The sequence below is a fragment of the Xiphophorus maculatus genome, chromosome 18 (genome assembly GCF_002775205.1).
Source record: "Xiphophorus maculatus strain JP 163 A chromosome 18, X_maculatus-5.0-male, whole genome shotgun sequence".
NCBI lineage: Eukaryota > Metazoa > Chordata > Actinopteri > Cyprinodontiformes > Poeciliidae > Xiphophorus > Xiphophorus maculatus.
Genome location: NC_036460.1, coordinates 17,458,444 through 17,481,945, shown reverse-complemented (window position 1 = coordinate 17,481,945; position 23,502 = coordinate 17,458,444). Strand labels below are relative to the sequence as shown.

The 23,502-nt window shown below is 41.5% G+C and overlaps 1 protein-coding gene across 1 annotated transcript; it reads right to left on the bottom strand.

Annotated features, from left to right (window-relative positions):
- Positions 1–2,793: 2,793 nt before the first annotated feature.
- fzd9 (frizzled class receptor 9) lies at positions 2,794–5,473 on the bottom strand. Its single transcript, XM_005815977.2, has one exon. It carries the CDS (start codon positions 5,041–5,043, stop codon positions 3,295–3,297), a length of 1,749 nt encoding a protein of 582 aa, XP_005816034.2. The 5' UTR covers positions 5,044–5,473; the 3' UTR covers positions 2,794–3,294.
- Positions 5,474–23,502: the final 18,029 nt, after the last annotated feature.

The window sequence follows — 23,502 nt, the reverse complement described above, 5'->3', positions numbered from 1 at the left end:
TCCCTTTGCTGCAATAACAAGCAAGTTCTAATTCATATTCAGCAATACCTGGAAGAAACACTGAAAATCAAACAAGAACTGCTGAGGGAGGGGAAAAAGTTCAAACTAAAACATGCAAACTTCCCCTCTGCTACCTCCTCGCTATCTAATCAGCTCGGCACAGGTGGGGAGAGCCGGTTTGTCTCACACAGCAAGTGCTCTGCCTCCCTGGGTCACGCCACTGAAGTGTAAACTAGTAGAGGAAGCATGGACCCCCCTCACCCTCACCCCCATACCACCACTTCCCATTCAGGAGGCGTCCATGAACTGGAAAATGTCGCTGAAAACCCGGCCAGCCGAGGCTCATGGCTGCGAGCGTGCAGACTCCAATCAAAACAGCCCCTTTTTAATAGTTAAATGTGATCCAGTGTCAGAGTCCAGGACTTGGAGCGTACTCCTGCCAAGCTGTGGACGACGTCTACAAAGCCCGAGTAATGAAAACAGAAAAATAAAAGGGGAAGGGGGCTGTTGGTAGTTGCCCATATCTTGTTCTGTCCAAGGATCTGGAATAAGTAATTCAGGTTAACTCAGCTGGCTAGAAATGTGATTGATTTACTACTGAAACATAAAGCATCCACTGGTGAAAAGTAAGTGCAGTTGCTTTGCAGAAGTATTTGGTCCCGTTACAAAATGTTTCTGAAACATGTGACGTGAACTTGTACTCAGATCATTTGAGTGAATGCAGCAAAAATCTTTCTTTAGCTGCTGTACAGCTGTAATGTTTGCAAAATAGCAAAAGCTCAGTCAGGTCGAATGGAGAGGATAAGTTTTTGACCTGAACTTTACATCCTCTAAAAGTTTTTTTTTTCTTTCTAAGTTTGCTCTTTGATTATCTCACCAACTGTGACCAGCTTTCTATTAACCTGCCCCCTCCCCTCACCCCAGAAATAGTGTTTGGCATTTGGTTTACTTTTTATTGGTCCACTTCCAAACTTATAGCAAACAGACTATCCTGCAGAAATGGATTTCTTCTTGCCACTCTACCCAAAAGGCCAGATCTGTAGTAGACATAAATGACGGTGGATTGAACCGTCAATCCACCGCTTCTGTAGAGAAGCTGCTTTCAGCTTCTCTACAGCCGTAACCCTGACCTGCCTGCTGTGTTCCTTGGACTTCATGATCCTGTTTGTCCACTAATATTCACTAACAACACTCTGAGGCCCTCAGCTGGATTTTTTTCAAAATGTTGAGTAGAGTGAAATTCTGTTTGTTTTCATCCTGGTTGCACTGCTGTTCAGCTATTTTTCAGACAGAAAATTTGCACTTTATCCTTTGCTCGCTTTATTTGACAGCTTAAGTCTTTAGTAACCTTTGAGATCAAACTTTCACACAGTCAGGGGCGAACCATTAAATTTCAACTCACTGCTAAAGATTAAACAAATGACTAACATGTTTTTTTTTTGGCATTAAACTTCTACTGTGACTCACAAAAAGCAATTAGGGTTTCATATTAATTGTTTTCTAGTCGCTAGCAGTAACTAGAAAACAACAACCGGATTTTTGCTTTAATCAAAAAATGTTTTAGTAATACTTCAAGCAATGGTGACAACATATTTGCGTCAGCTCTGTGCTTTCTGAATGTCCGCTCAACAGGTTTTGGGAGTTCTTATTCTCAAAAATGAAATGGTAACGTGGAAAAAATGAAAAGCAAACAACTTTTAAACTCTGCAGATGTCGGCGAGCACACGCCTGCTTCACCCCCCACTGACAAACTGTTAATGGTACAAAAACAAGCTCCTGGTCACGGTGCAGCTATTTTCCAAGACGACTGCCACGATGTTGCTGCTTCTGGGGGGCGGCGACAAAGCAATCGTGGGCCGGCGTAATAAACAATCAACCCCATTGCTGTCAAAAACACTTATTTCCACAGTGCTGTGCAATAAAACAACCTGGTGTGTGAGGTTGCAATTTGTGTTGGCACTGCAGCGACGCAGCCTCCTAATGTAAAATCTATTTATTTTCCCTCTTTTATGGACCATCTGAGGACATGGTGGCTCTCATGGTTTATAAAAACTGAGTTTACGACAGAAAAGCTAGTGGCAGGAACCCACTCGCAGCTCTTATTTAATGAAAATAATGTTTGACATTCTTCTTCTCTGAATAAGTCATTATTTATACCTTGTGGTAATTTCTGCAGGCATAAAGGTGAATTGTTCTCACTGAACAAAATGTTTTGTGAAAGTGGAATTCCACCAATCCATGTCAGATATTCCTGCAGCCGCCAGCCGGCATTGAACCTGAATGCTCAGCTAATAGTCCATCAGTTCAATGAGCTGCTCCAGCGTTGAGTGGCTGTGCTAAACTCAAATCTGTCGGTGAAACCATGCAATAAGTCTGAAATCCACTTTAGATTTGTGCTCTCAGATCAAAGTGCCGAGTGTTTTGAACGACGATCAAATGGAGCAGAGAGAGGGAGCGGGGGCAACAACACCGACTCCGAGGAAAAGGATTAAAACAGCCATTAATTTAATATATTCCTCCTCGAAATGCTGCTGCATTTTTTAAAGCCGATGACGCAAACGTTAATGCCTGCCACGGTTTGTCACTCCATTCATCAGCGATTCTCTTTGAGGATCACTGACGAGGATGCCTCTGGGAAGCGCTGGGAAGACAAACACAGGCGCCGAGAGCCCCACCGGTTCAAAAATAAATAAATACCAGTCTAAATATCGGAGACAGATAGCACACAAAAAAGATGATGATGTGTTTGCATTGAAATCCTTAAGACGCTCAAATAACCACTGGGACGCAAGACAGTTTTACATGAACTCCACAGATTTATTAACCTCTCCCCTGTTCCCCCTGCAAAAAAGCCAAATTTTCTTATAAAAGGCACTTAATTTCCCTTACCTTTTGAGGCATGTAACTAAACAACTCCTGTGAGAGCCAAGTTGGGCTTTTAAATTAAATATATTTACAATAAATAAACCATTTTTTACAGATTTATACAGATAACCATGACACTCAAGAGAGGAAAATACACAAATATTTCCCAACATCCTCCCATTTAAACAGTATAAGCATACACATTGATATATTTTTGCTTTGCAAAACTGGAGAACAGCATGAACAAGAAAATACGGGGGAACAATACCGAACATTTCCCTTTATGTATTGATTGAATACTGTTCATAGATACCTGTGTGCCCTTCAGCAGCAGCAGCAGCAGCAGCAGAGAAGTACCCAACAATTCAGCTCAAGTCCTTAAGCAGCTCCTCAAGCAGGGCGCATGATGTGTGTGTGAGTGTTTTCCTGTCAGACATGTGTGGGGCTGTCTGAGTGTGGGTCAGTCTTGGCCATGTGCAGAACCACAGCAGGGGATTTATAGTGGCAGTGCGTGCTGCCGCAGTTCACGCCGCCGCAGGGCTTCCTCCCACTAGTCCTGTCCGCCAGCTTCCTGCTGCACAGGCCCTGCCAGGTCTGCAGGGTCTTGGAGCTCCACACCCACACCCCACTGGTGATCCCCACCACCAGTGACATGAAGATCTTCAGCATGAACACGGCCACCGTGGGCACGGACGTCTGCAGCGAGCAGTCGCCGGCGGGGCCCCCGAAGGAGCCGCACTTCGTCTGCAGGCCCCTCAGCTTCCAGTAGTCCATGTTGAGCCGCTCGTAGAAGTAGCAGACGATGACGCATGTGGCCGGCACCGTGTAAAGGATGGAGTAGATGCCGATCTTCACCATGAGCTTCTCCAGCTTCTCCGTGTTGGTGCCCTCCGTCTTCATGACCTTGCGGATGTGGAAGAGGGCGACGAAGCCCGTGAGGATGAAGGAAGTGCCGATGATCAGGTAGCATGACAGCGGGATGAGGACGAAGCCAGTGAGCGCCCCCGAGTCCATGCTGCCCACGTAGCACAGCCCCGTCAGCTCGTCTCCGGCCACCTTCCTCATGGTGAGGATGATGATAGTCTTGAGAGCGGGGATGCCCCAGGCGGCCATGTGGAAGTAGTTGCTGTGGGCTTCAATGGCCTCGTGACCCCACTTCTTCCCCGCAGCCAGGAACCAGGTGAGGGTGAGGATGACCCACCAGATCGAAGATGCCATCCCAAAGTAGTAGAGGATGAGGAAGACTATGGTGCACCCAGTTGACTCCAGCCCCTCCTGGATGATGTACAGCTCCCCGTTCTCCCGGTCGCAGGCGATGTTCTCCGGGCCCGCCACTGAACGGATGATGAAGGCCACGGAGTAGACGTTGTAACACATGGAGAGGAATATGATGGGCCTCTCGGGGTACTGGAAGCGGTGGGGCTCAAGGAGGAAGGTCAGTACAGTGAACGCGGTGGACACAAAACACAGGATGGACCACACGGTCACCCAGATGAAGGCGAAGTCCTTGTCCTGCCTGGACCAGTAGACGTCCACGGCCGGCGAGCAGCGCGGGGCGCAGGACTGGCTCTTGTCCACGAACTGGAACTTATCTGGGTTTTCGCAGGAGCCCACAGCGCCCGGAGAGCGGGCCCCGCTGGCACCCGGCTGCCGTGGCCTGTGGGGCACCGGGAGCATCCCCTCACCCTTCTTACCCTCCGTCCTGGTTTCGTTCTCGGGGGCCTCCATGCACAGGGCGTTGGGGTCATTCCTGGTGGGCAGCTTGGAGCAGTTGAGCGAGTCGGGCCAGGTGTAGCTGAACTGCTTCATGATGGGGGCACACTTCTCCCTGGCCTGCTCGCACATGGGCCTGCAGGCAGGGATGGAGGTCGACACTTTGTCGGTGCACATGGGGGCGTAGAGGGAGCAGAGGAAGAAGCGGAGGTGCACGTCACAGCCGTATTTCACCAGGGGGGCGAACTCCAGCAGCTTGATGGCAGCCTCCTCCTGGTCGTCGTGCTGCATGAAGTTGGGCATCCGGGTGAGGTTGTAGCCGATCCCCTGGCACATGGGGATCACGATGGGCTCGCACTTAGCCGGTCTGTCCCGGTCCAGGTCGTACGAGCCAATCTCAAAGCTGGAGCTGGAGGTCACCAGCAGACATAAGGAAAGCACCACCTGCAGCGGACAACAATCCATGCTGATTATTTTCAACTAGGAAAAATAACAAGTCTGTGTCCTTTAGGAATACGCATGAAAATGTCAAAGAGAGACGGAGTGGTCCCCCTTATTTCCACATACAACTGGAAAAAATCCCTCCGAAAAAGAAAGAAAAAGGGGGGGATACTGCAGCACACAGAGTCTCTTAACGCTGGACCACGAAGTCCGTAAATAAACCAGATTAATCCAAGAGAAAGCTGAGAAACAGGTCCGTAACCACAACGTGACAGCCGGGAAACTTCGGTAATCAGCTGAGCGGAAACCAGAAGAATAAAATGCGGGGAGTTAATCCTCGGTTCGACCGGGAGAAACCAGACGGGAGGTCGGCTGTTCGTCTCGCTTTTTATCGGCTCCAGAGGCTCCTCTTCCTCCGCTTTCAGGCTCCACACTGAAGTTTGAGAGCCGCTCAGAGGGACTTCACTCCCAGAGCAGAGACACAGAGGAGGAGGAGGAGGAGTGAGCGCCGTGACGCTCACATTTCAACCCCAGCACCACACAAGGAAAATTATCAGACAGATGCTGGAGGATGGTCAAATACCTCTGACATTTCTTCCGCGAATAGTTCACTCACACGCTTTCCAAGAGGCTGCAGTTTTATACCTCCTGCAACCATTAACCGATCTGACCAAGTTTATTATTTTGTGCTCCACACCGTAACATGCAACTCGCATTCATTTAGAAGCTGTTAACTAGGATGACTTGGAAAGAGCGCACGTAGATATGTGAATGAGCAGCCTGCGCTCAGTTATTTTTACATTTATACAGGGCCGCATTAACTATAAAAAGGACCAAGGGCTAAAATGATCACAAGGGCTCCCTCTGACCCTCAAGTGTCCTCCATGTAACCCAAGTGTTTTATTTTCACCACAGAATGAATATAAATGAAATTAATATGTAAAATAAACACAGAGGTGATATTTTGATTAGTTTGGACAATATATCTGAAAATTATGTATATCCCAAACAGATTTCTGTTCAACCAAGAAGTTTGAGCAGAAAATTTCCTATGAGCCTTTCTTATAGGAAATGAGAATGACTTCAAATTAAAGATCATAAAATACTGTAAGACGTATATTAATGTTTTTTTAATATATTTATTTAAACCTGACTTAAAAGGGGGGCTGCACAGTGGTGCAGTTGGTAGCACTGTTGCCTTGCAGCAAGACGATCCTGGGCAAGAAGATCCTGGGTTCGATTCCCGGCCTGCGCTTTCTGCATGGAGTTTGCATATTCTCTCTGTGCATGCGTGGTTCTCTCTGGGTACTCCAGCTTCCTCCGACGGTCCAAAAAAAGCATGACTGTCAGGTTAATTGGTATCTCTAAAATTCTCCCTAGGTGTGAGTGTGTGTGCATGGTTGTTTGTACTGTCTGTCTCAGTGATGAACAACCATGGACACAGCCTCACACTCACACCTAGGGACAATTTAGAAAAGCCAGTTGTTTGGAGAACATAATTGCTAAATAAAACCATCCATAAAGACCCCAGGTTGGGATTCAAACCCACAACTTTCTTGCATCAAATCAGCAGTGAAAACAACTCCCCCACCATGCAGTCCTAATATAAATAACTAATAAAAATGAATGAACTTTTAAATCCATCAGTTAAGAGTTAAACCTTGTCCTCTGTGGTAATAGTGACATAAAATGGAAAAACTCTTGCAAAGAAAAGTTTTTGAAATAATCTAGGACGGAGGCAGCTTCTGAATAAAAAAGCCAAAAATATCCACGCATTAGGTCACTTTAATAAAATCCACTGGATGTTGCTACAAGGATTCCTTGTCTTTATTATATGAGGATATTAAAGAAGATGAAGTAAAATCTATCCATTACTTATGAGAAACCTGTCACTACCTGCCTCTGCTGCCCTCAGTTAGAGTTTATTTTTCTCCGTTGTGGTTATAGGGAATAACTCATTCCACCTGTAAGACGATAGTCCCAGGGATGTCTTACTGTCGCTGACTCCAAACTACGAGTTCTGCTAATGTTTTCAAGAAACAAAATGTGAAACTTTATTGAGCCTCACAGGTCAGATCCTCTAAAACCAGAGCTGTCTTGCAGCTGGCAGAAATCTCACCGCCTATTTTACGTGAAAGACTCAAAGTTGGAAGGAAGAGAGCGCTTTAAGGCGAACATGACGAGGAACAGACAGCCTGAAATCAAACACACAAACACAAGCAAACATCTAGCCTGGACCGGGATGATTTAATGAAGAGACACAACTTTGTGCAGAAAGCAATAATGGATGCAACACTGACTGTGCTGGAGGAGGCTATTGTTTCCATCTAGTGGCAGCTGAATAGGAAGAGCCTGTAGCTCCACAGCTGTTGCACGGAGCATTTGATCTTTTCTCAAACAGGGAGGGAACTCGAGGATTTTGGCCTCTCGCCCTGCAGGACTGAATTGCTTGTCAACTGCATGCTGTCTCTATTAGCCCCAGCGCTAAATGTCCGCCTGCTGAAGGTGGTTTTGCACCTGTCTGGTGGAGACTGACCCTGCTGTTTGTTACATTAAGATGTTAATGTTGACAGCATACTGAGGGAATAAGGGTCTTTTATATGCTAAATAAAAAATGTGAGACAATGGGCTTTTTATACAAGACTGTTGAACTATATCTTTTATTTCCGAGCAAGTGCAAGCAACCCAGTTGGAGTGAGATCTGGTGACTGTGGAGGCTGTTGGAACCTGCAGTCATATTCAATAAATTAAGAAATGTGTTCAGATGAGGCCAGTCTGCTTGTTTAAAAATACCCTTTGAAAATAACCTTTAAGCAGGTATTAAACATACTTTTCATTAAGGTCACATTTCTGTTTTAAATATGTTTTTTTTCAATGGTCTGTTATATTCTATTTTTAAATGTCACATTTGTAAGTAAATAATCCTCATAATTAACAGAAATAAAGGCTTTCAAGCATCCATCTGTGTGTAATTAATCTATATAACATGCTTCACTTAGTGATAAAGTTCCTGAAAATTTAAATTGAAGTTCAAACAGTACTAGCATCACAAAGAAATGAACTGTGAGATGCTGTCTGACTGCAACACTGCGCGGTCTCTTGCGTGACTCTGCACAACACTCTGTCGCTGCAGTCCTTCTCTCTGTATGGAGTCGCTGAAGCCGCCTTTGGGATTCAAATACAATGCAATTTAAGTTATAACCCATCAAAACAAGAACCTTAATGTCCTCTGTTGCCAAGTGTAGCTGCAAATGGCATCTTTTGGGGGTCGACCACAGTCAATGGTCAATCCACGTTCCTGCCCATATTTATTGCCATAATTAAGAACAAAGGACAATGGAGACACACCCAACTTAGCAAGCAAAGAACTAGACATTAACTAGCTACAGTCAGACTTGACAATGCTAAAGACACTTTAGTAACCTCCCCATCAGTTAAACAGTCAGTTTATTTTCTTCCTTGTCAGATCCTTCCATTTTCTGTAACCTTTCCTGCCTTCTGCCTGTTCTCCAGTTATTTTGTTGTTCCTATTAGATGTTCCCCAAAAGACTGCTATCAAGACAGACTTTAACCCAAGAGGCTGAATCAGTATTAATCCCCCTTCCACTCATAGGCATAACCACAAGACACACATGGTTCTACATTTAGTACTTTGCATTTGTCGAGAATTTATGCAATCTGAGAGCAATTTCATGAGAATTTGTTTGAAATAGGAACTAATCAACTAAGTATCACTGGGATTCTCAGTTATTTAGAATGCATGAAACTGAATGTGGACAGTTTTGAAACCTGACTTAAGGAAACATCCTGATTTTTTTTTAAAACCATGTGAAAATAGAACTAATAGACGATGTGTATGCCGATGACATAAATTCGATTGTTGTTTTGTACATTGATTCTCCCTTTCATTGGGATGAAATGCACAGATGTGTGTGTATCCCTGCAGAAGTGAACACCAATTCTACTATGACTTTGTTTCAGTTGTGTAGAAAGATTGACTCACTGAATACCAAAGAAAGCTATCATATAAATTCCTGCCCAATTTATCTCCAGCTATGCCTCCCTAACCAAACATTCTTTCTGTTAAATTGAAAAAAATTTCATCATGACTATTACTATATAGACTGAACACATGCTGCAATCCTTTAAATTTGTGTAGCAGCTATGCAAATGACATCAGTAACCTAATATTAACATCATTTAAGCACATGCAGTGCTATGCAAAGGCTCTGTCTGTGATGTGGAAAATTTACTCACTTCCACATGCCAAACTGTTGAAATTCTGGTAATTTGACCACTAGTTGACTTAGGTGCTAATCTTTTGACTGCTTCCTGGCCTCACAGTTGCATTAAACTTGAAGTCCCAGATGGTCACCTGATCATTAAAGTGAAATGAAACAACATTATTTTGGAACAAAGATCATGCCTACCCACTCACAAACCAATCCTGTATCACAGTAAAAAAGCTTTTAATTCAGTACTCATGAAATCCTTGTACTCACCTCCTCCCATTTTACCTCCAGTTAGTTCCTGTTTTACACAAAACAAGCCAGTGAGATCTCAGAAAAAATAATCATGTCTTATAAATTTTCCAACCTTTAAGCTAGCCATTGCCTGCTTACGCCATTTCGCTTGATTCAAACCTCACTTCAGTGCACTGGCTGAGTTTTTTCTCATTACAGTGGATTTTTCCAATAGAATTTCAATTGGACCAAATCACGTTCAGTCCGTGTTGGCCACGCTTCCAAATATTGAATTAATATTAACAACCGCTTCGTTCAGCGGCTCCACTCCCTTCATAGTGGAGGATGGTTGTTTACAGTGCAGGCAATATCTGGTAAGCTGAATTAGCATCAAATTGCTGCATGACAAATGTCATGGCCAAACATCAGCGGTTGGGTAAAACTAAACAGAATCTCAATAGCCGAAAGCCCAGACCTTCAAAACAAAGCGTAAAACCAGGAACTGGTTTTTCACCAGGCTACTAAATAACAATACCACATACAGTATTCACTGGTTATATTTTTAAATTAACAGTTGTAATGTTAAACGTGTCACGCTGTAGATTTTGTTCCTGGATCGACATCCATAAGGAATAAATAGCAGTGTTTCCTTGATCAGCTGAGGAGCCACAGGGTCTGACCGCAGTGCTCCTGTGTGTCCAGGGCTCCACAGTAAGACACCATTGTGCTTCTGGCGTGTTTTTATTTCACCTAATTGTGTTATTTCTTCTTGACCTGAACAGAAAATGGTTGAAGGAGTAGGAACACGGGTAATGGAGTATTTACATATTTTTTAGGCTTGCAGCTGATTTGTTTTGAGAAGGTCATTGTTATTTACTTTGCCATTCAGTGGAAGGAATGGATATATGTTATTTATTCCTCCCCCTGCTCTCACTCTTCTCCTCATGATACTGCCGCATGTCAAGCCTATGTAATAAGTAGCCTCTACAAATAACCCCCCATCTTTTATTTCATGCATTCATCAGCCGATCTGGTGGCGTGTGGGTCTGGTAATTACTACCTCTTACTTATTGGTTATCATATATCAGGTACAAAGCTATAAACATCCCCTGGAACAATGGGGGAGCCTTGCCACAGCCTGGCAAGGCATTGCTATCCCAGAGCCACGGCCTGTTTGAGGTTGTTATGGGTGTAATAAGAGACACCTCACACATAAAGCAGTACATCTGGACCAGTGTACAGCTTTTGACAGGGAGCATAATGGTAAATTGTTGAGGCTAGAATCATGTCATTAACTCTTTATTCAGGCTATGTATTGTAATCTGCAGTGTGGGCAGAATCTGACATGTGTGAAAGTTATCATGAAATGCAGTTGTAGTTTTCTGTTTTCCAATCATAGCTGCACTTATGCTGTCTGGTAAAGCGATGGCACTCTCTTCCTTCCAGATCATCAGTTTCAAAAAGTTATTAGCTGCAATGAGGGGACAATGTGCGCAAAATGTCTCAGTTACTCCGTTATGCAATTTTACACAGTGCTATTAGGTGACTTTGTGAATAGTCCTGATTCAATGCTTCAGTCCATCTGCGTTCCTCATCCAGCTCTGTTTTCTAATAGGATGATGTCCTTCACAGCCGGAAACAGGTAGCAGGAATGACGCCGCCGCCATTTCCTCAACACGTCAGGCTTGGTAAGATTAAACAAGGGAGTGATTCAGCCACTCTTCAAATGAGCCAAGGTTTTTTTTATTTGCTCATGGAAGAAGAAAACAACATAGTTTTTGTGTTTATTGCTCCTTTAGGTGAACATTTAAAAAAGAAAAAAGAAACCAGTCATAAGTAATGGACAGTCCAATGAAAAAACTAATGCTCTACATCACAATTTAGTAAAATTGTTATTTTGTGTGCTTCTATTGACTAAAAAAATCTTTATTTGATTTGTTAAGGAACAGAACCTTTCTGATGGCATTCTAATGTCGCAACACAAGTGGGAATAGTAACTTTGGCTAAATAACAGCACTAACTTATATTACACTTCTCTAATATGCAAGATTATTTTTTATTAGCATTTTCTCTCCAGTTGAGAGAAGTAGATGAAAAGGCTGAAAATGTATTTCACAAGTATTTTAGAAATGCAAATGTAAAGATGGTAAAGCTTTGCTGGTGTAAAACTGTTCTGTTTTGTGGTATGAATTGGTGTAAAATACTTTCTATGAAACCTCCGTTATATTCCCTTATGGTCAGGTCTTTATTGTATTTAACAGTTGGTTCTGTATCAATCCACATGGATAAATAAAGGTTAAAGAATAATAAAGAAGCCAAGTTAGAGTTTATAGCCTGGATTGCTCTCTTTAAGTGTCAGGAAAACCCAAACTAATATTACAGAAGTTAATCTAGACTCTTGCTGGTCGTCTTTGGTTGAGAAGCCTGTGCAACGCTGCATTGCGTTGATGAAATACTCCCTTCGGGTTGTTGAAGGGGGCGGCGGTTCTTTTCCTTATGAAAAGGTGAAACACGTTGGGGTTGTGGAGGGATCAAACGTCTCAGGCTTCCTAGCAATGTTTATACCTCTTTGGTGCAGGAGAGAGTTCAGCTGAGAAACAAGCATCTGACTCAGAAAGCAAAATGTAGTTCTGGTTGTTGAAACACTGGACCAGCTCCCTACCCTTGTAAGGATATTTTGGTGTGCTAGGAACCTCTCATTACCAGTCTTTACGTGTTTTGCTGATTTGGGAAAGGCCAACAGTTGTGTCCCTTGAGGTGTCCTGTGGTCCTTCTGGTATCCTGTTGAGGGTAATTTGGGAGTGAGAGGTCACTGACCTGGTGCACATAACTAATTAATCTCTTTGCAAACACAGAAAGAGTTAGGTTCATTTTACCTGCAAGAAGTGAAACAAATTTCTGGTAAATATTGAAATTTACAGGCATAAATGAAGCACAGATTCCCCGATTTAAGAGGATTAAGATCCTATTACTCATTTTTACAAATCTTGTACCATTTACCTCATCTAGCAAAGACCTCCAGTCACTGGAGATGTTTGCAGCTAAGTGAGAAGCAACCAGGTTGAAAGTTAGCACCTCCTGTTCTGAGACTTTTATTCACAATAAGAAAGGGTTGATTAATAATTCTGGGTTTGATGTATCTTGTGATCTTTGTTATGAATGAGTGTAAATCAAAGCTGAGAAACAACCTGGGTTAGTGTGTACGTTGACAAATGTCTGTTGTGGAAAAGAAAGTAGTCAAAAGATGAAAGGTAATACATCGGTTGACACATTTTCAAGAGGAAATAGCAATTACAAGTGACGGAAATTAGCTTCCCTTGCAGAGAGGTTGAGCTCCGATTGAGTCAAAGTGAAGATCTTGAATGTTTAGAAGATTGCTCAGAAAGGAGTCACCGCTCTTCCAATATTAAATAACACCAGTTAAGCAGTTTGGACATTTGGTGTGGTTGTGTTTTTGGCAAGATCTTGTTCCTATGGAAATGTTTTGGGGATGATCCACCAGGAGAAGCAGTTACTTCTCGAATCTCTTTCTGCTTAGAGTGTCGTTCCTTTCAACCAAGGTCCAGGTGCCCAGCAGGAAGTAACTCAGTTGATTATTGATATCTTGAGATCATTCTTGTGAAAGTGGTGCCTGTTGAATTGGCAACATTGTTGGTAAATCACGTGCAGGATGCAAAGTGTAGAGCTTTATTTATCTTGAGATTTAGTTCTGTGAGCAAAGATAAAATGAAGATTGATAGGCGTCTTGGGTTAGTGTCTGTTGTAGCTCATTGGGTAAAATTGTTTACCTTACCACAGAAATGTTTTTGTACCAGCTGTGGTCATGGGCTATGGGCTTGACTGAAACAATGAGATTGTGATTACATGTAACCAAAATTAGCCTTTTTGCAAAGACGCTGAGCTTAAATATAGACAAAGTGAAGATCTAGGGTCTTTGTGAGTTGCTCATAAAGGAGACCCAGCTCCTCCAACGTCCAAGGGAGATGTTTCAGACATGTCCAATCAGCAGGATGCTTTGTGGAGAACCAAAATATTCTTGAAGAGACTATGTCACAAAACTCAATTCAAAACACATGGGAGTTCTACTAGAAAAGCCAAATAATCTTAAGAGACAGATCTGATCTCTGAGGAATTATGCTTAAAATCTTCTTTCCTGCAACATTAGTCCCATGTAATCAGCAGACGACTCAATTGATGGGTGGATGTCTGCAGGTTAAGTTGCCTGTACATTTAGTTATTATAGGCTACGCATTAATATAGATTAATATAGATATTTGTCAGTGCTAAAAATGATCTTTGCTGATGTTAAATAACTTCCACATCACATCTTAATAAAGATTGTCTGACAGCAATAAAGTGACAAATTTGACTTGTAAACAGAATAGTCCTGTTTGTAAAACAAATACATTTTGTCTTGTAATCGGTTTAAAAAATCCCCCAAAATAAGCAAAAAGCTAAAACAATGTTCGCTAATTCACAGCTGACCTCACTCTGAACTACTCCAACATAGCTGTGACATAACCTCGGTTTGACCCCTGCAGGGAGGAAGTCTATAGGGTTACAGATCTACAGCTGAATCATCAACTAGAAAAAGAAGAGGACAAAACACTCATAATTGGATACATTTACGAATCATATACAACACAGATACAAACAGTAGGTTGAAATCAGGAAGTTTTGTAAAGATCACGTAAGTATTTTTGTCATTTTTTTTTAGAATTTGCAGCTGCAGGATGTTTACTTGGGAGATCGAGCTCGTGCTCTGATTTAGCTGCAGACACAGATAAACTCGGTATATCTTCAGAATCTGGTAAACAAGTCAGGGTGACACTTTTCCCAAGGTTTTCTAAAACAAATCAGGTTCGTGTGAGACAGATTTGTGCAATTTAGTAAAAGTTCACGTGAGCGGAGGACAATATTTACAGTCTTTTGAGTTTTAGCTGTGTCAGAGTCATGAAATAATTTATGGATGTTTTGCGGCGCTGAAGCATTCTAGAGGTATGTCTGCATTTTTATGGAAAGGTTCATCCTTAATAGCTTGTTTTGAAAACAGTTAAACATTTCTCCTTTTGCTTTTAAAGGCTGAAGTTTCGAAGTGCACACACACATCCATGCTTCGACCGCCTTTGGGAGCGATGCCTTGGAAAGCAATAATGGTTCAGGGTCACGCAGCGGTACAGCAGGGTGGCGGGGTGTTTTGAATGGACAAGTTTTTGGAAAGAGGCGTCAAAGGACTTGGAAAAATCTTAAGATAACGTTTTTCAAGTAGGTGAGCCTAAACTGTGATATTATATTGTTTAAATTGTTGTAATTTCTGTGGGAGGTTTTAGAGAGGGAACGATAACCTGTGTGCCAGGACTATATAACTTGAGAGGATGTCATAATTCGCTTTCCTGGAATGTAAGTACGCAAAAACGTGTTCTGCATTGGTAGGAGCGGGAATTAATTGGGTTTCACTGTGGGTCGGAGAGCAGCGAGTGGCCGACTTCAGGCCGTCAGCCAGACCGACATGGAAAGACTAAAAATGGACCGCTGGGTGTTGGAGTGAGCAAGGGTAAAAGGACCAACTAGCATATCTGACTGGAAATAACACACACAGTTGCTGTTTATTTTGTCAAGGCTTGTCAATCACCTTTAGCGAGTGCCACATCATATGATAAACAATAGTTTACATTTATTTATTTTATATGCATCATACCACATTTAACAAAAATATAGAAACAAAATTCTATCTAAAAATGTATTTACTTCTGCTCTTATTTACTTTTATTCTTATTTTACCTTTTTGCATTAAAAGTGATTTAGAAATGCCTAAAGTCTGCTGACATGTATTAAAAGATTGTTTTTGGTAATAAACCACCTGACAAGGTTCAGATCCAACAGAGTGCAAAACCGCAACGTCAGCATTAATAGAAATTAAAAGTTTGATATTCTTTGATATAAAAAATGACAAAGAGCTGATCTCTGGTGTACACCTTTAGGAAGAAAAAAGTTAAATGGGGTTTCCACCAACATGGAGAGGATTGATCCAATCAAATCATTCACATTCAGTACAGTTCAATGTAGAACATCCCAGTCGAAATCAGTAGATCACATGATGCCAGTTTGTATAAAGGTGTCTAAGAAAGCCTAATCAGATGCATCATGTAGTTATGCATGATAACTACATGATGCATGTAGTTATCATGATTTTGTCTCCCTGACCAAGACAAAATCAGGCTCAGCATTAGAGACACTGGTGCAGGTCTCACTTTATTGCTCTTTTGTCATCTTTACAAATAAAATAAAGGTTTCAAACTCTTAAAAACTGTCTCAAAAAATCACTGTTGAGTGTATAGGATTATCCAGTTCAGGTTTGGTCAGTCTAAATATTTTAGATTTTTAACTAGAGACGACCAGTCTCATATAAACATTGCATTAGCCCTTTAGCTATTGAACCATGGTGCATGGCATTATGCAACCTGCCATAAGTGCAGACACCTTATTTAATCCAAATATGGTTTATTTTTCTGCTTGGTACCCAAGTTTATGCCACATAAACAATTTTACATGTGGAAGTTTCTTGAAAGTTCATGTAACTAAGTGGCTTTAGTGGGCAACTCTGTCAACATAGCAGGGAAATTCATCAAAATAACAAAGACACTGACTTTTTGACAAGAAGCATAGTAGCCTTTAATGCTACTCTCTGACCAAAATAAGGAGCTGTACTAGAAAGCTGTAAACATCCCTCATCCTGACAAACAGGTGATCAGGCCAGGTATGCAGACATATAAAGTTACATACAAAGGCAAAAAAATCGAAAGAGATAATTGAATATATAAAAATAATAAAACCTGATCTGAACTGATTTCATGATGCCTGTGTGTTTAAAAAAGACAGATGCTGCAGTTTTATAAGTATCAGTTGTTGATTTTGTAAATTTGATCCTTTATGTAGGAGCAGAAAAGTCTTGGTTTTGTTTTCCATCTTTGAGAAACATTAAGTGCTGACTGAACCTCAGCATTAACTGCTCAGACATAAAACGACAAAAGCACAAAAATACTCAGCGATGCTGATTTACAAGAAATCAGATGATAAAAAAATCAAATGCAATCTGTTGCCGGCCAATAAAATTGTTACAGGATCTCTTTGTTGTAAAATATAAGTGGTCCTGGTGAAAGTTTATTAGCGAGCGTTATTAGTGAACCAGAGTGGAAAACCCTCTGTGGTGTTCATGGTCAAGTTCCCACTCTCCCCCCACTGTCAGCCCCTCACATTTCTCTGCCCTCTCCTTCCTCACTCCTTCGATGTACTGTCGGAAAACTAATAAAAACCTGAAGGAGGGCAGATTGCTCACCCTTCTTTGAAAAAAAAAAAAAAGTAATGGCGAGGATTATTCCTGACAGCTGTGCGGTCCTGAGCCCATATCTAAGGAGCCGCCGCCATAGAGGTCGACTCGCACTCAAGCCTTTAAATCAATCACATGTCAAGGCTGTGAATAGCAGACCAATAAGCTCAATTAACACCAAAATACTCTGAATCTGTGCCCTTCTGCCGCCCATCACCACCTCCCAGGCGAGGCCTCTCAGATCTCAGGACATGTGAAGACACCGGCAGCCCTGAACCCACCACTGATACGTCCCAGCCGCAGCTTCACAGCGACATGCAGCCCTTCTCAAGCTATAACTTAAGCATAACTTAAGCCTGCACTTGCACACAAACAGCTTGGAGCCTATTTATACATCATGTCCTGGCAGCGCGCATGGGAAAACAAGACTCCAGCACTATCAGCGTATCCAGTGTTGTCTGCCTCTCAGTGTTCTTCCCCCCGACTGATGGCGGGCAGGACAGAGACATGAGATAGCTGCTTAGGATAGCTGAAAGATGGCTGCTTTAGATAGCTGGAAATACCAAAACAACTTGATTATGCATTTGGCAAGATGAAGCAGTTGCTGATATTCCACACGCTGCATTCCTCCCCGCCACTGGCATGTAATTGTGTGCAGTGTCACGTTATCAAACCATTATCAACCAAACAGCAGGATGGTATCCTTTAAGCCTTAGGTTCGCCTGCAGAGCGTTGTGAGTCACTTTGTTGTGAAACGAAAGCGGCCTTAACAACCGATTTTCATTTGGATCCCGTTTCATCTGGTACCCTAAAGAAAACAAAAAGACACGGGGAAACAGAATAACAGAAGACCTGGCAACAACTGTTCTGTAAACTGTAATTATAAAAAAACAGCACAAAATTAACGAATAAGGTAAAAAGTTGGAAATGTCCAAACTAGTCAAAAGATTAAGGTGTAAAACATTTTAGTCTGAAAACTATGTAGTGCTCTTTGAGCAAGATCCCATTAAATTATTTATTCTAACTTTTTAAGGCAAGATAGTTGGGTTTATTGTGTATATTTTTTGCTCTAAATAAATTCAAAATGTAAAAGTTTGATCAGCAATAGAAGATGCTCTCATGAAAACAAAAGAGGAAGAGGGATGCAAGAATCAAAGCTTTACAAAACTGTTTAACTTTAGCCACCAAATAAATTAATCTTTTAGTGAGAACTGGTAATGAAAGTTGACAGGAAAACTTTACATTCAATTTAAGCTAAAGTTTAAAAACATCAAATATGAATGTTTTTCCATGCGCATAATTCCATTTTATAGCATCATCCAGTAACTATGCTGTTATATCAAATAGGTCTTAAAAGACATTTTACTTAGTTTAGACACAGATGTGGAAAAACTATCAGTATCATTTTGTTAGTGACCAAAAAGGTTCAACAGATTCATTTAAAAAAAACAAACAAACAATATAATTAAACAGGCCTGGGCAAAAATGATGGTACTTGTAGCTGATATTTTGTGTCTCAACTTTCTGAGGCAATTACTGTAATGAATTTCTGTAACTGTAACTGGGCGTGATTGAGAGCGCTAAGACCCTCCTCCAGGCTCTGATTGGTTGTTTTTGACCAGGATTGGTGTATTGCAATAAAATGCCATTTTCAGAGAGATTATCTGTCTCATATTATACTGTCATGACATAGTGTCACAAATATATTCAAAAATGTTTTAAAAAGTTACAGAAATTAGCTGTAGAAATTAAGTTAATTAATTTCTACAGCTAAACCTGCCAATGAATGGGCAAATGCTTGTTTGGATGAGAAAACAAGTAATTTTTAGGTTAAAATAAAAAATTATTGTCTTAATTAATACTGGAATAAAAGTTATTACATTAAAAATGAAATTTTAATCTAAATAGAGATGTAAAAAAAACATTTGTTTACATCTCTACTGAGGATAGGATGTTGATTCTCTCTAAAAAGCCCACTTAAAGTTAAAACGAATAAAAGTACTTGTTGGAAAACATTTCATTAGCTTAAACTGGGTTAGCATCTCAATTCTTCTACATTGTTGTTTTGTTTGTTGACTGCCGTAATAATAATGGCGACTCAAGTCTCAATGAGTGAAAATACAACTTGAAAGAAATTTGAAAGGAAACTAGCTCAAATTTGGAGCATTTCTGAAAGTTTAACTATGTTCTTGCAAATTGTGGAATCAAACCAGATCAGGAATTCAATGCAAAATAAATCACATCTCAACATCCACATCCGACTACCTTCTTAACATTTTGCTGACCTAGACGTCAGTAAAACTCCAAACAGGCCCAGTTGGGACATTTATTTAAAGAAATTTCCCTCCACTTTAGAGTGGTGTCTGTGTTTTTTTCCCTAAATTATCTTTCACTGTCTCTGATATCCAAAGGACCAGAAAAGTGGGCTACCTTTGCAGTGGTCTGATGCACACAAAGTGGTCCAAACGAACCCATTTTATCGGTGTGTGTGGTGATATCTGCTGGAGGTGACGGCTGGTGATCAAACCCAGCACAGAAACTCAGTAGGGTTCCTTCCTGTTTTCCTGTCTTATCTCCGTTCACAAGATAACATGGCACCAGTATATTAGATTCTCCATGCTGGCTTTGTTTGGGGAGCTTTAGGTGTGAATCTGTTGTTCCTCACTCACTCGCTCTTATTTAATCCATCTGATTGACTGCAATCTTGTTAATGTGCAGAAAGCGAAAAAGACGTCATTTTTAACTTGTGGTGACTCATTTTGTTCCACAGCCAAGTTAAATAATGAGGTAAGACAGAGTCTGTGGTCCATCGTAATTACAACGATGAAGCATAGATCTCTTTTAGGTCACCCAGCATTTGTAGTGTGCCTCGGTAGTCTGATTACGAGTTGTCAACCAGCTTCCAGAGAGCAAGAGAGAGTCGTTGCACAGTGACGGTGATGATGAAGCACAAATTCCTCCAGCCATTTGTCACATTTTCATGCGTTTGACCATTTCAATTACATGCTGTCAGCTGGACAGAGAGAGAGAGAGGAGAGCAGGAGTGCTTGCAGAGATGGAGGGCATGCCTTAGAGAGTGCGAGTGACACATGTTACTCCGACTGAGTGAGGGGGGACACATGGCGGGGCCGACAGAGAGAGAGAGACAGTGAGACAGAGTACGAGACAGAAAAAAGAGACAGACTCATAAGGGAGAGAAAGCTGGCAGCAGCAGAGGCAGGGAGGGCGGTGTGGTCGTACAGAGCGGTTAGAGGACAAGCAAAGGGATATCAGCTATCTGTGACCCCACACCCACCCCATGTGCCCACCCGTAGCACGAGAAACAAGACCTATTAATAACCTGTGGACAGATGAGGGAATCAGGTGGACTCTCCTCTGGAAACAGGCCGTGTACGAAGGCTGTAATAGCAGCATGTGGCAAAGCTGGTGGTGAAGCGATACCTTGCGATATAAAAGCGCTGCAGGATTTCTCGTCAGAGTGTAATCTATCTGACAAAACGCCATCTAGCTGATTGACAGCGCGTGACTTCGACTGGTGAAATAATTCTGCGCTGAGCGGAGATTCTTCAAAATACAATTTGAGATTCATGAAGCCTTTACGTTGCTTGAGAAAACACAAATGCAACTTTCTTTCGGATGACAATAGAATTAAACAAGCAAATAGATAAATTATATGAAATGACCAAACCTGTAAAGCATTAGGCTTTGGCAATTGTTGATTTGTTTTTATTTTTTAAAGTTTGTAATTTCTAAAATGCTCATATTTGTTAAACAAAACTAGTTGTTTTAACTATTTTTTTTTACTATCAACTAGTTCATATTTTAAAACAACTAGTTTAGCTTCCACAAAAATATTAATCCAGTGATTTCTATTGAAGAAACTGTGATGTATTTTCAAGTTAAACGCATCGCTCATCCTTACCTACTGTTACTTTTTAGAAACCAAACTTTGCTTTGACTAAAACTACAGAATCAGCTCGTGTTTATGAATGATCACCTCTGTCTTCAGTGGAGCATTTTTGAACTTCAATGAATTATATGAATTAGATTATTGGGCAAAGTTGAATTACATTGATTTAAGTCCACATTCAGGGTGTTGAGGCTGGTCTGTGGCAGAACGAAGAGACACAACATGAGGCCCAACCCGAGCAAAAATTATGGTTTCTGTTTCTTTCTGCACAAACTCTGAGATGATTTTCAACTTCCTCGTAAAGGTGAGTGGATAAAATGACTTAGTTCAGGGTAGGAAAACATTTCCTATGATTCCCATGTGAAAATATCCTGTTACTGCTGGATTGCTGCCTCTGACCAACCTTGGAAATAAACAAAAGGAGCTTCTTAACATTTTACTTTCAATGCTGTTCTGGATGGAAAAAGAGTCATTTTCTAACTTGTTCCTGTTTTACCATGAGGTCAGTCTGATTATCTGCAAAATTCAATCAAACATAATGATAGAGGATACAAGGGATGGATAATTTCTTTGTTAAATATTCTTTTCCCCATGACAGATATGATTTAAACAGAATAGTGTACTATAAGTCACTCCTTTACTCCTCTGTTATACGTTTAACATGAGCAAAGTTAAAAATCAAGCCATGACATTATGCAGACTGATATGTAATACAGTGTTATTTACTAGAGTCAGGATTAACTTGCACAACAATCCAAAGCAAACACTTGAACCAGAGCAAAAATAAATATCAGGGAGCTTCATAAACAAAAGATTTTTGTTTCATTTTGTAAACCCCCATGTTTTTTGATAGAGAATAGGATTATTTTAGTTTAAAAAAGAGGAGGCTGGGAGAATATTTGTAACTGCAATGCTTGATAAGAGAAATTTAAAATGATTTCCAGGAGCAGATGCTTTATACTTGATCCAATCATTTCCTGATCAGTTTCCCTCTCCTCCTTTACTCCTCTGCTGTAGACACTCATGTAGTTTGCTTCTGAGCTGTAAGGTTAAACCTGTGCTAACACGGGACATTAAATAGTCCAATCCATCATGGGAAAATGAGACAGCAGGCCTCCCCCCCATCTCTATCTTTACTCGCTGCACAGTCTCCCCGCTCCGTTACAGCCGGCTCTTTAGCCCCAACGCACTCACACACACTTAAAAGTCCAAATTACTGCAAACTTCTCCACATAGCAATCCTTTCTTTATTATTCTTAGCGAACAAGGGGGCCCTTCAGAGCCTATGTAATTTATCTAGAGTCTAATTTTGACAAAAATAAGTCCAAAAATGAATCGATTGGAGTGAGAAGGTCGCTGTGGTTTAAAACCTTTGAGCCACAGGCCTTCCTGCGGAGCCCGAATGTGGAAAAGGGGTCCAGAGGGTCATGAGGAGGCCCTTTCAGTTCCAAGTCTGTTTGACACGAGGGAAAACAGAGATCCATCAGTAGGACCATTTATAAACCCAGCATTCCTCCACTTTGTTCCCCTCTCAGCAATTTGCTGCTTTATAGTTTTGGAATATTTCAGCCTCATAGCGCTCAAACAATTTGAGAATCCCTTTTTTTTTTAATGGCATTTTAGGAACGAAAGCTAAAGAAAATATTCGGCATACGAGGAAGATGGGATATGGAAGCTGACTGATGTACCACAACTGTTTATAGTTGAGGCTCTGCATGTTCCCGTTGCATAATGCTGGATAAACAGAGCTGAGGAGGATGAGGAATCAGGCACTTTCACATGATGTAGCTGTCTTAGAACCCTTTTAGATTATATAGACGGTCACTGATCTCTTCAAGCTGACATTTTTTGGCTTGTAGCGATTTTACTTGCGTCATTTGTGATTGAGCTTTAAGAATGGGGAAACATGATTGTGTTTTTCTATGAAGTTGTTGATTTTAAATTAAAATATCCTGCAAATTTTAAAGGTTTGTAAGATTGTTGTCTTACACAAGTTGATGTCCCATTCCTTGTTCCCGGTGTTCATCCTCTCCGTTTCCTCAGATCATCAGTGCATCTTCCTGGAAACAAGATGGAGATGCAGTCACCTGCAGCTCCCTGTCAGTGCTCGTCTCCACCTGGACCTTCATTTGAAACAGCACAAAACCTCAAATAATAACCACTCACCTTTTCTAATTGAGAGCCTGGACTGTTATCTCACTTCTGGCAGTTTCAACTTCTAGTAATTTTTTTTTTTCAAACTTTTCCTTAGTGTGAGTAATTACTGCCAATGCTAGAGTTTCAGTTTCAATTTTTGCCACTGAGAGTTGCACTAAATCCATGTTGTTCTCAAAAGAATCAGCATCAAAGTTCCCCAAAAAGTTACTACCACTTTTTTTTTAAATGCACTTATGCAAATGTTTTCGCATCCGTGCTTAGTGGAGAATTTTTATGATTGATTATCAAAAACAGTCGTGCTTAAATTGCTCCTTAATGGTGTTATGAAGCCTAGGCGCAAATTCAAACTGGAAGAATCTTTTATCCCCACCGGGACCCGTTAATTGAAGCGACCTGCCCACAATCGTCGACCTATCAACGCCGGACCAAGCCACATCACGTCCAATCATCGACCAAGTCCCAGCTGATAAGGACCTTCATTCATGGCGTCCTTCGCTCTCCAGCCGAGCTCAACCCACCACCACCCCTTCTCCTCCATTCGCCCGGTCCTGAGGCCCGCACCCTTCTTCAACCTCCACCACCAGTGCCGGGCCCTGGGGGATGACGTTCCTAAAAGCATCGGGGAT